General features: G+C 32.1%; 1 protein-coding gene across 1 annotated transcript; it reads right to left on the bottom strand.

Moving 5' to 3' along the window:
• Window positions 1–352: 352 nt before the first annotated feature.
• LOC106317197 (WAT1-related protein At1g60050) lies at window positions 353–2,731 on the bottom strand. The gene is made up of 7 exons (XM_013755048.1): window positions 2,334–2,731; window positions 2,184–2,246; window positions 1,882–1,998; window positions 1,522–1,780; window positions 1,153–1,311; window positions 923–1,074; window positions 353–572 (listed from the first exon to the last, which is right to left on the bottom strand). Exons 1-7 carry the CDS (start codon window positions 2,534–2,536, stop codon window positions 404–406), a joined length of 1,122 nt encoding a protein of 373 aa, XP_013610502.1. The 5' UTR covers window positions 2,537–2,731; the 3' UTR covers window positions 353–403.
• Between the last annotated feature and the right edge of the window lie 11,054 nt (window positions 2,732–13,785).

Below are 13,785 nucleotides of genomic sequence, written 5' to 3'. Positions count from 1 at the left end.
AATACTAAAAGAAAACTCACAACTTCCTAAGTTTGATTGTGTAAGTATTTTGGTACGATTTATTTATACTCCTGAGAACTAATTAACTGTTTTTAATACCCTGTAGTCTACATCAATTTGGGTCTCACAATAGTCTACTCCGAAAATTGTTTTTAACCTCCACACTCGAGGTTGCCACCAAAAAAATAAAATAATCAAAAGTATAACTCATAATCCCCTTAAAATTTATAGACTTTTTGATACATTCCTTGCAAATAAAGAAAGAACTACAACAAGAGTTCAATATATAATATATATATGTTCTTTCAAGGTATACTTTTTTTTGTTTATTCTTTCGATTTACTTACCCTTCATATTTAATATACACACACATTATAACTAATCTGCAAACAATCCTTTTGGATTAAACTTGATCGACATCACCATTTCCGAGCAAAAGTGGCGTTATCTGATCATCTGAATCCAACTGATGATTAACTTTTTCCTCCATCATATCCTTCTGAACATCTCTTTGAACTTGACTCCACATTATCAATAGATATCCGGTTCCTGCTATTGCCGCTCCTAACACACTGTTCACAAGAAGTTCGACATAATAAACAGAAAATCAACAATCAATAGGAAAACCAAATAAAATTCAACTGTTTTACTTATTTTAAATCTAAACAATCAAATTATAACCTGAAAATCAATACTAAACCAAAACTTCAAAAAAATTAAGCTAAAATCTGGATTAGAACCACAACAATATCAAACATACCATGTTTGATTCATTTTGAAGCATTTCTATATGATACTTCTAAAACAAAATATCCAAACCGAATACTATATTGAAAAGACAAACTTGAAATTAAAATAGGAACCGTTATCAATAATGTAATGGGGACTCTCTTTTGTAATTTATATAAAATTTGTAACTTACCTTCCATAGTGAAGACTATTGACAAAGAAGCTTGTGCCGAAAATGGAAGCCCAAAGGATCCCAAATGGCTTAAATAATGGCACATAATAAGGCCCTTTCATTTTTGAACACTTCACTTGAACACTTGTTCTTATTATGCTCCCAAATATACCCTATATATAAAAATATATATTAACTTTAGAGAATCCCAAATCAAGGAGTACATATGATATAAGATCATTTATATGTACCGTGGCAATAATAAGATAGAAATCCATGTTAAGTTCGAGTTTCCATGCACTTAAGTCTGGCTCCATGAACGCTGAGAAGATTGCACATTGTAGTGTCCCAGCTAAGCTATAGGCAGACACTACTTTCATCACTTGAGGATATTTCTGGACGGTGTCCAACTGATATACCAAAAACCAACAAAAGATATACAAATTAGAAACTTGTATAGATATACAAAAGAATATACAAATTATAAACTTATATAGTTAGCAGAAAAAAAATTAGAAACTTATATGGACCACATAAGAACTGATCGTATCATACGCACATGTATATTCAAATACAATGAATAAGATTTTTTAAAAATTTGGAGACGTTAATTAAGTTACCTGTATGATATTCCAGATGGAGATTGAGAGTGTGGCACATGCTAGAAAGAGTGAGCCGAGAGCCCAATTGTCAGAGTTCTTGAAGAAAGTCAAGTAGTGTGAGATTGTAGTGAGGAAATTGGAGTTTGGAGAAGAAGAAGGAGAAGGTCTAATAAAAGGGCCTAAGTAAATAACTTCTACAAAGGCTCCTGTGAAGCATATCAACGTGCCTATCACTCTTCCTCTTGTTCTCTTACATTCCCACCCTAACCCTCCTTCCCTGATTATTTTATATTCCAGATATATTAAAATCAAAGAAAATTGTTTATTATAATTTAGAGTAATAAGAAGTTGAATTCGAGGTGAAAGATATCAGTTTACCCAAGAGCAATAGAGAGCAAAAAGGAGAAAGCAGGTGATTGCAAGCCCATGGCACATACCACAATTGGAGAGCTATAACTTAGCCCCAAAAATGCCAAGTTTTGGTACAGAAACACCCTGTTCAAGAAAATAATTAATTAAAACGTCTAAACTCTATTATAATTATTGCATTACAAAAAAACTAAGATGGTCTCAATTTATTTCGTTTTTGTTCAGTATATGTGAGAAATAAGAACAGAGACATATAACATTTAATTGCATGTATGATATACATGGAACTAGTAATAGAGATTTAAACTAACCCTGTAAACCCGAGTAGGAAGATACGAACAACGGAAGGCTTCGTGAGGAACGGTTCGTCATCCCTATAAATGATTTAGACATAAATATCATCATAAAACATCTCAAATTAAGAAAGACGCACACATGTAGATATCATGCACGTTTATTACCTTTCATCTCTATGGAAGAAGAACGAGTAAGGGAGGAGAACGAGAGAGCCAAGAGCATTGGTATAGACGATGAACACAAAAGGGCTCATGCCACCGGTTAATGCGGTCTTAGCCAAGATGGTGAGTGCAATGGTACATGCCTCCATCAATGCCATAGCTATAAATGGAACTATGTTTTCCCATCTTGCCTCCATTAATCCCATATTTTGTGTTTGCAGCTTATTGATATATATCGATAATGCACGGCTGAGGATCGGCAAAAGGTATATCCGAAATATGTATAGGCCAATAAAAGTCGTTTTTTGTCTCTCTCTCTCTCTTTCTCGGGGAAGATGAGAGACTAAGTCGACATGTACTGTGTTAGGGTTATGTTGTAATGCAATACTTTTGTGGCTTCATTTTATATTTATATATGTTTGTTTGCATATGAGTGGAAGGCCAAATGAAAAAGAGGGTTTATGTAGACGTGGAGAGAGGGAGTCATTGATTAACCTTTCGGAAGGAGATAAAGCTAATAGTTCATGCGCCTCAGCTCTTACGCTTATAATATATGAATAATTTTGTTGGACGGCATAAGAACATGACCTTATGTTTAAATTATATTTGCGAAAAGATAAATCACATACAAGTTCTCTGGAAATTAGTCTGGTTTTTGGTCTTACATATTCTTGTTATGAAAAGAAATGTAAAAATATATTAAAAGTATATAAACCACATTCTACGCAAACTAATGAGCTTTATATATACTAACTAATAGGGTTTTCATATTAATATTATTAAAAACATATTGATGGGAGCCACCGTAGAAGTCAATCACTTTTACATGCTGAATGTGAAACGTTGATTTAGGCAATGAAATGCATGAAGACCCTACAATTTTCAGAAGTAGTGTTTGCAACAGATTGTTTTCAACTGGTGAAGATGGTGTCTACACCAACACAATAGCCGACGTTCACTAGATATATGGAAGTAGTTTTTGCGATGTAAGCGTTTCTTCCCAAACTTTACATTTCCACACATTCCAAAGGAAAAAAACACAATGGCTGACAAGTTAGCTTGTGCTTGTAGAAGTATGTCATCAGCTTTGATTAATGTTGACTCAGTTCCACCATCATAGTTAGCTGACTCGGATTCTTCTTAGGCTGGAGTAGCCTTTCATTGGAAAAAAACATATAGTAAAAACTAGTTATATATACAAAAAATTATTAAATAAATTATCTGAAGCATTTTTCTAAACAAACAAAACCTTGGAGTTGTTGATGTATCGATTGTTTTAATTAGTGAACAAAATACTAATGCAAATATTTATGTTTAAAACAAATAATTTTTGTTTTCTCTGATTTTTTTATAAGGCATATCGACTAATCCGGTCGAATTCAAGAACAACACACTTAGTACTAAATAGTAGACTAACCCGAAAAAAACGTATACACTGTCTAATCCAAGTTTGGCCTGAATTATTCGTTAGAATACCATTTTTTGGGAAAAAAATCTGGGACCTCAATTAAAAAGTGTTGAATTATGAATTTATGCAAGACCAACCTTAATCTACAGTTTAAAAAAATCAAGCTGTAATTTTATATGAAAGGTTCTTTTTAAAGTCATTACGAAATTATGTTAATCTTTTTATAAAATAGGTAATTGGGTTTGTTTGTCATAATCGAAGAAAACAATATATTTACTATGGGAACATATTACAGATTTACTGAAGCAAATCACTGATACTATATAATAGATCGAATTATTAATTACGTGACTAGAGAGATACTCAGATACATAGACAAAACATCACTTATATAGGCAGAGGTTGAAGAGTGAAGTTCTGAAATAAAACAATACGAAAGCCCTAATCTCAATATTGGTCTTTCAAACCATTGTTTTATAACAAGAAAAGGTCTAGATAAAATAATGTTAAGACTTTGATTTTTTCTTGATCGATAAGAGTCGCATTTCTTTTGACGTAGCAGTTGGGAGAATGAAACGTCACCTGGTTATTAATGTTGGGATTAATGGTGACGACATTTGAAACATTCCCACGATGGTGAGGCCGAAGAAGAAAAAGGAAAATATATTATCTAGTAATCTGTAACAGTCTTCACAATTTTTTTTAAACAGGCTAAGAATAAAAATATAGGTACGGATTATGATGTGGAAAAGAAGTATTGCACATTTTATGATATTTCGTTAGGACTTTTTTGATGAAATTTCTAATTTATTGATAAAGATTGGATTGTCATTTACAAGATGATAAAGTATAGACTAGATATAAAAGAATATCAAGAACGAGTTGCAAAAACCGACTCCAAACCAATGCCTATCGATCTTCAAACATTAGTGGTCAAGTCGAATTTTCTTTAGGATTTATTTCATTACACAGCCATAGGAATATTAGGCGGTAGCTATGTTTTGCGCACCCTTTGTAAAATTCTTAAGTGAGTGTTCATGGCTATTTTAAATTTAAGAAAGCTATCGGTTAAATTCATGAGATGCTAAGAAAAAAAAATTAGATTAGCTATACACAAATAATTACGTGGTTTTATAATGTGTCGTGCTTTCCATTTTCTATTAGATGGCATTTTCAATCCATGCGCCATAATTACGCATACAAATTTCGAATTCGAATGCCAGGCGTGAGCATTGAGCATTTTATCCGGACTAAAAAAAACCAGCAAGAACCGATTAAAAAAAAACTGATTTGGATTGGGTACAAGTAATGCCATTTTACTCCATTAGATTTTATTGTGGAGGATATGAGGGTTTTGGATCCGACCCAAACCGAACCCAAAATTCGATGGAATACTCAAAATGCCCTTTTTTAATTAGGTATATATGGGTGTTTTGGTATCTTTTTGGTACTACAGATATTTTTTTAAGTTCTAGGTTCGAGTTTTCGGGTATGGTTTTGAGTTTTGGATACAATTTTAGATTTATAATTTGGGTAATCGGATTTAATCATGGGTAGTTTCAGGGTCTTTGGGTCAGATTTTGGATATTGTTTGGGTATTTGAATATTTTAGGGTATTTTTAGGGGTTTTCGGGTATTTACAGATTTAGGATATTTTTGGGTTTTCGAGTCCTAAATACCCGAAACCGACCCGAAACCGACCCGAAACTTTTAGGAACAAAAAAATAGTGTGTATTATCGGTTCCTAGTCAACTGGATTCGAACCGATTAGGACCCGAGATTACCCGAACCGATAAGTTCTAATTACCCTATTGAATCCTAATATCTAAGATCCAAAAAATCTGGACCCGACAAGACCTGATCCAAACCCGAACCGAGGACCCGAATGTCCATACCTAATTCAAGCTATAAATAACACAAAATAAAAATACGATAGTTATACAAAAAACTAACAAAAGAAGAATAGTCGTTAAACTCTTGGTACTAAAAACATAGGAACTTGAAAATCATAAATTTGAAATTTTCAAATTTTCAAATTAAAAAATTATAAATTTGATTTTCGTGCAGAGAGATTTATTTTATATAAAAAGAGTTAAATAATATAGTTGGAATTCGGAGAAATGAGCCCACATTCTGATTATTAACAATGAATAAATAATTTTCTCACTTTTCCAGAGAGGATAAATTGTTTTAATATCTGTATTAATAATGTTATTTTAAATAATTTTTAAAACTATAAATCTGTATTAATAATGTTATTTTGGCTATCTAGTAAATAGAAAACATTTGAACAAAATGAAATTATCTTTCCGATTTTATTTTCTGAAAACTTGGACAATGGGAAAAAAATGCTAAACCAATTATAAATATATAGTTGCAGTCTCTGACAAAATCCACTCCAAATATTATATTTGCCTTTCCAGCTCTTCTTCACCTATCGTATACAAATCTGTATAATTTTTTGATTCGGAGACTTTTTTTTTTCTTTATATATATATAATAAAAATATCATCTATATATATTATGGATACATAAAAATATTGTGTTAATATACTAATCGAGTATCTTTTAATAAGTTGTAACCTTAATTTTGTATTAATTACAAAGTGACATTGTTTTTTTAACGCTGATTTATTATGATTTTATAATTATGATAAAAATTACATAAACGATTCGACAACCAATAATATTACCTGCCTTATGAGGATCTACGTCTAACTGTATCACAAGAGCCGTCATATGAAGATCCACGCATGACTGGATTTACTTGCACTATGTTGAAGATCCCTTGTAAACATTTCTTCCGTAGTCTGCATAATTGTTTAATAAATTGCTTTCTCTGGAATTGAAATCTGGACTTCTTAGAATGTTTAATCTGCAGTAAATTTCATAGTTTGGGATTTGAACACTAGATCTGGGTGTAGAACCCTTTAAACCTTAGCCACTAGAATATTGTATGTCAATCTTTTAGCCCTTTAATTGTCGATTTGTCATCATTACAAAAGAGTTTAGCCAAACCTTTGTGTAATATTATCTATCTCTAGGATATTAATACATACATACCAAATTATTTACGACCCAATATAACATTTCTTCATACAAAAAACACCAACAATCCTCATGATTATAAAGTAATGATATTATGATAACGCAAATATGTAATATAGATTTCGTAGGTAACGTTTTGATCAAAACTAAACGCGTACATTGAAAACTAATAAATGATATTGGCTCTATCGATTACTATTCAAAGGTTCTTCAGCATAATCCATAGCAAATTGTCTTTGTATTATGAGTAAGGTTCTTCAGCTGTCAAACGTTTATTCTAAAATCTGAACTTACACCGTAGAGAAATAAAGAAAAAATCACAAGAGAATTAAACAAATCATAGTACGCAATACACGATGCATGTTTTCTCGAAAAATATTTGAAAACCATTTAGTGGAAAACATAATTAATATACAGTTTGTCTATTATTGATGTTGGTTAAAAGTCATTTTAATTTCAATTGAATCGAACTATACTTAATCAAATATTTTAGGTCTTTTAATGTTAGAATGAAAAAAATTCTTTTATTACTGTGATACACACATATAGAATTATGAGAGTTTAGGTAAGTATAATTTATGCAAGTGCCTCTAGTCAATCACTCAGAAACCGACCCGAAACTATTAGAGTTCCTCTGGTCAATTACTCAGAACGCTCTACCATTAGGAGCAAATCTGCAACGTAGAGGTATTCAATCAGAAGCCTTTTTCAAGAGATGTCAAGCTGTAGAAACTGCAATGCATACTTTTTTTCTTCTGCCCTTATGCGCGAAAGGTTTGGGAGCTAATCCCAACCCACAGAGTGGTTCACATAGCCACATACAAGAATTTAAAGGATGCAATCAAGGAGTTTAGGAAAGTTATCGGTTTGCCTCCATCAGGAAGATCAGGAGACATCCTCCCTTCACTACAAGAATTATTGAAAATAGCGAAGGACTGGCGAAAACATTTCCGTAGCCATAATTATTAGCGATGAAAGTTGCGACGGATAGCGACTAAATAAAAAAATGCTAAATTTGTAGCTAATCCGTAGCGATCTATTGCTATCTAGCTACGAATATGATCTATAGTCATTCTCGAGCTAAATAGCTACTAACCAGCGAGAAATAAATTGTCGCCAATTTTTTTTGTTGTTGGCAAAACATGCTATAAATATTTATGTATCTAACTGATATGTATGTGTTATATGTTTGAAATTTGCACTTGTGGCATATGATCGATACTAGTAATGTTTGAATTAAAATAATGCATGTGTATATGTGACACTTCAAATATTATATGCTTATTGTGTTTGGTGATACTTGTGTTAGATTTAGGGTTTAGAGTATAGGGATTGTGGTTTGGAGCTAAGGGTTAAAGGTTTTATATTTAAGAAGTTGTTAAAAATATCGTAAATTATATTCTTTTAGAAATTTATATTAGATTATACTAAAAATGTTTAAATTTGTGATGTTAGAATGAAAATATTTGGTAACTACTTTAGTTAGGAATTATGGTGTAGGGTTATATTTTTTAGGAATTGTGATTTAGAATTTGTTAAAAATATAAAAATTTGGTTAGTAAATTATAATTGGTTAGGTGAAATTTATTTTTCACTATTAAAATGTATGAATTTGGTTATTATAAATATCCTTTTCATTTTTATATCAAAAATGTTATTTTTCTCCATTAATTATTTTGCCTCCACACATTTCCCTCCTAAATATTTTTGGCTTCACTAATTGCCTCTATTTTCCTATTTCCCTCCCAAGTGCTTTTGGGTTTAGCTCCAAAATAACACTAAAGATAATAATATCGTGAGTGCTTCCTATTGGTTGGAAAGGGAGTGTACGGATTACAAATTTGGACCGTTGATCAGTCGAATCTAATGGTCCAGATTTATTAATCTGTGTCCGTTTCTTTCTCTATCACTCTCATATGTTTCTCTCTTTCCATCTCTATCAATGAAGACTCTTCTCTATGTCTCCTCCTCAATCACCGTGAAACAACTCCAAGGATTAAGAAGAAGACTTGAGAAGCTTTAGAAGAAGACTAGGAATGGAGGTTCAATTGAGTCTCTTACTCTCTCTCTCTCTCTTTCTCAGATTCAGTTTTGTTTATGATTCAGTGTATTAAGATTCTTCAGAAGCATGAGTGCAGCAGGCTTAGCAGCTAAGCAGACGGAGGAGGCAGACAGAAGAATCACCAGAAAAGCCTGGGAAGAAGCACCAGCGACAAGAGATGGTGGAGGTGGAGAAGACGATGGTGGGGGTGGAGCTGAGGCCATCAACGCCGGATCTGGAGATCCTAGGGTCCAGAGGAAGCTAGTGCTGGTGGTGTCGACGAAGCTTCACTGTGCGGCGGATGATTGGGGATACTCGTATATATTTCAACGAAAATGTTCTTTGTAGGTATGTATTTACAAATTCAGATACTATTTGTAGCTATGTTTAAATCTTGATCTTCTTAGTGAGCAATCATGTCTTTTATTATAATTCCACATGTTGCTGATAAAGCATATTACTTTTTGTCTAGTGATGCTTATATACTGCTGGTTTAGTCAAGTACCGTGTACCACCAGCTGTTCTTCCACGTCAAGCTTGTTATGAGAGTCAATGTATGAGCCAGCAGTTGATAGCTATGTGTGAAGCTCGGGGATTCAAAGTGCCAGTACATATGCCTCACCCACCGCTCTCCATCTACATGTCTCTGTATCAACGAGCATATGAGCTACGATTCTTCCCCAACAAGTAGATGAATCTAGATACAATCTAAGGCACATTGTTTTTGAATTCTTACAGGATCTCTACTAGAAATCTTTTTCTCATATTTTTTTATATTTTGTTGTCTAGTTTGCACTTTTTAGATTTAAGCATTTGTTTGTAGACTACAAGATCAACTATAAGTTTACAATGTATCAAAAATTTTGGTTTTTATTATAATCTGTTTTACAAATAATAATGCCTGAAAAATATGGTTTGATTTGTTTATTGAAAATTAAATATTTTGTAATCAAATTTGTGACCATATTAGCAACAAATTTGCCAGGAGAGATTTGTCACTAAAGTTTGTAGCCTCATAGCTATAGAAATCAGTAGCTAAAGTTGTCACTAGTTGGCAACAGACTAAGTCGTAGCCACATCGTCACTATTGGCTACGAATATTGCTCTTGATAATCTGTCGCTAGCTGGCTATAGATTAGCTACAGATTACGTTTAGCGTGGGCGATGAGGCCAAGGAGTTGATCTGTCGCTATCCGTTGCCTGCCCAATTTTAGCTACGGATTGTGTCTCCTAGCTATAAAATAATCGGTAGCTATTCTAGTAAATTCTTGTAGTGCTTGGGTTTGTTGGGCCCTTTGGACAACACGCAGTACGCTAATCTTTGAAGACCGAACCTTCACACCAGAGGAAACAGCTGCGAAAGCATTAATGAGCTGTTCGTTTATCCATTTGTCATCTCCATCCAACTGCTTCATCCAACTGCTCCATCTAGATGATCCATCCAGATTTTAGGAGATGTTCGTTTCTCTATCCAGATGAGCCATCTAGATGAGTCATTTGGATGGATTTTATGTTCAGTTCTTGTTTTTCATTTCCATCTATATGAATGTAATAAACAAATTACAAATATACCCTTGTTTTGATCTAATGATATGTTTGATATTAATTTTAACTATACTAATTTTTTTATTTAGTCTAAAATATATTTACACTGAAATTATTTTAAAATTAGCATTTTGACATTTATAAATTTTTATTTCATATAAATTTATTTATTTTTATTTAAATTTGCATTAAAATTAACTACAGCTATAACTTTTAATAAAACTCATAATGCAAACTCAAATTTGAATAAATTTCTAAACAACTCAAAGTAGAAATTCAAAGTGGAAACTCAAAATTTTATAAAACTAAAATTTGAAAGATGAAAGCAATGGTAATAGCATCATGGACTCAAATTTTGCAGTTTCAGAGGAAAATATGTTTTTGTGATTTTGGTGGGAAAACACGTTTTTAAGGTTTTGGCGGGAAAACACGTTTTACGATTTTGGCGGAAAAATACGTTTTTGTGATTTTGGCGGGAAGACGCATTTTTACGGTTTTGGCAGGAAAACGTAATTTTACAGTTTTGGCGGGAAAATGCGTTTTTACGGTTTTGGCGAGAACCCGTGTTTTACGGTTTTGGCAGGAAAATGCGCTTTTACGGTTTTGGTGAGAAACCACGTTTTTTGCGGTTTTGGCAGGAAAACACGTTTTTGCGGTTTTGGTGGGAAAACGTAATTTTACAGTTTTGGTGGAAAAATGCGTTTTTACAGTTTTGGCGGAAAAATGCGTTTTTACGGTTTTGGCGAGAAATCGTGTTTTTACGGTTTTGGCGAGAAAACGTGTTTTTGCGGTTTTGGATGAAGTCAATATAATAGACATTATACCATTTTTGACAAACTCATCTCCATCCAGATGATCCAATTTGGATCAGCCATCTGGTTCAAAATTAAGCCTAAATTTTTAAAACTCATTCGGATGAGCCATCCAGATGACTTGTACTTTTAATGCCTAAACGAACAAAACTCTCATCTTCAACCAGATGGCTCATCTGAATGGAGAAACGAACAGCCCCTAAGGTTAGCTCAAGAATGGACTTTCGCGCAAGGTTTGAAGACACATGCGACCAATCAAATAAAGATCTTACCCAAGGCGCCTCAACTCCGACCAGACCAGACCGCTAGAATGATATGCAAAACATATGCTTCTTGGAATAAGCTATCGAAGAAAGCATGACTCGTCTGGATCTTCACAGATTCCACAGGATCGTGCCAGCACAGAGGAGCGTCGACTCAAGATTATGTTACCAGCCCATTGATCGCATAAGACCTAGCTCTCCGATCGGGAATCATCACTGCAGTAGCTATGTGGATCTCGGACCTCCAAATGCTATATGACAACTCAACGCTCGTTAGAACAATTAACAACGACATGCAGAGCTCAGAGATCTATGGTATCGTTAAAGATATCCAGCAAATCTCTTATGCCGTTGTTGATATCACCTTTTCTTATGTTTCTTGTTCGTTTAACGGTGAAGCTGATGCCTTAGCAAAAGCCACCTGGAACAATTCATCTGTAGTGGACCCATCCGTGGGCTAAACACTTGGGCCTGAGGCCATCTTCTTGCTTTAATGAATTATTGGTGCACAAAAAAGGTAAATATAATTTATGTGTTCCGCTATTAGAAAATTAAATAAACACACAAAGCATAATCACCAAACGATTATATGTACAAGATATTATGCTTGCTTCACAATATTTCAGTAGGTAAATATGGTAATTTATATTGAAGACTAAAAAATATTTTGGCACCAAGCAATGAATTACCTAATTCTTTTTCGTACTTAAGGAAAACGTTAATAATTGGCTTTCGTAGTAGTTAATGCTAATGAATGTATCATGTTAACCTAACTATTAATCCTATATAAATTATGTTCTAGACAATTAAGTTGTATATTTTTTTTCAAGGTTGATATTTTTTATTAGATCAAAACCGAGTATGAGTATTTGTCCTTTTTTAATCTTTTGGAATAGTTTTTTTGGTAGTATTTTTATACTTATAATTTATTAAATTGTTCTTTTAATAATTAAATCAAATATAAAAAACATCCTATTTAAAAATCAGAGTACTGTTTAATAAATTCAAATTTTAATCATGCAAAATTAAATTGAAAAACGTTGTAAAAGACAAATATAGTTTAAGTTCTTTGGTATAAAATTAAATAAGCCAAAAATCGATAGCAGAAAAACCGAACCAAAGCAAAGTAGATATGATTTTAAACCGAAATACCAAAAACTGAACCGAAAACGGACCGAAATCCGTATTGAACAGTCTTACTTTGGATATATAACTTTTACACCCATCTCACCTCGCCCATCTCACCCCACGTAAAACGTGGGTATCAACCTAGTTATATAATATAATTTCTTGGATACTAGAGTCATGATTGAAAAGTTAACTTTAAAAGCTTTGAACTCTTGAAAAACATAAAATAAAAGTCCTTAAATCATTTTTCCTAATCAGAATTTATTGATTTAAAAGTTATAAAAACTTAAAAATTCCTGTAAAAGATATATACCAATTTTTCTTTGTTTCTAAATCAGTAATCTAATTAGGTAAAAAAAAAACTTCAGACATTTAGGTCTGAAACTTTTTAGTAATTTTGAAGTCAATTTGATAATCAACACTCTTCTCCGAGTTACAGAACATGTTTGAAGAAGTAATGTTTTTAAAGATATATATATATATATATATATCTTAATAGTTTACACATATTCCATATGTTAATTATCATTTTAGATTTGTATACAAAGATTAAAAAAACCATTTAATTTTGTATATTTTTATACAAAAACATCATTATTTATACACTTAATCATATTTCAACCGATAAAAAGTAAATTAGAAAATACAAAAAGTCATGCAATATATAAAGTTAATAAATTTGCATTGAAATTTTAATATATAACGACACTTAATATGAAATGAAAAAATACATATTAAGAATTTCTACATCTAAGAAGAATAAATTATTTAAAATTGATTTATGCTAATAATACATTTTTTACTTATGTACATGATAGTTACAGATGATGAAATAAGAATGTTCCCCAATTACTATAAAACTAGGTGATAACCCGCGCACTGCGCAGAGCGAGTAGATTTAAAAGTATTATAACTTTTAATATGTAGACATAATAAAAGTTAAAGTCATAGTAAGAAAAATATATGTAAGAAAGTACGGGTTATAGCTAAAAATTTTAGTATGTCAATATAAATTTATATGCGATGGACTTTAAAATTAAATTGTATATTTGTTTGCATAAAGGTAAATTATAAATATAAGATTAAATGAAACATAAGCAATAGTCTAATAAAATATAAAAGGAACAATATATCAGAAAACAAAAGAAAATGAAAAATAGAGACAAAATAACTGTTGTCAATAATGTCTTCAGAAGTCTTCGTTTGCAAT

This window comes from Brassica oleracea, chromosome C9 (assembly GCF_000695525.1).
Source record: "Brassica oleracea var. oleracea cultivar TO1000 chromosome C9, BOL, whole genome shotgun sequence".
Classification (NCBI taxonomy): Eukaryota; Viridiplantae; Streptophyta; class Magnoliopsida; order Brassicales; family Brassicaceae; genus Brassica; species Brassica oleracea.
This window is presented reverse-complemented; position numbering and strand designations above follow the sequence as displayed.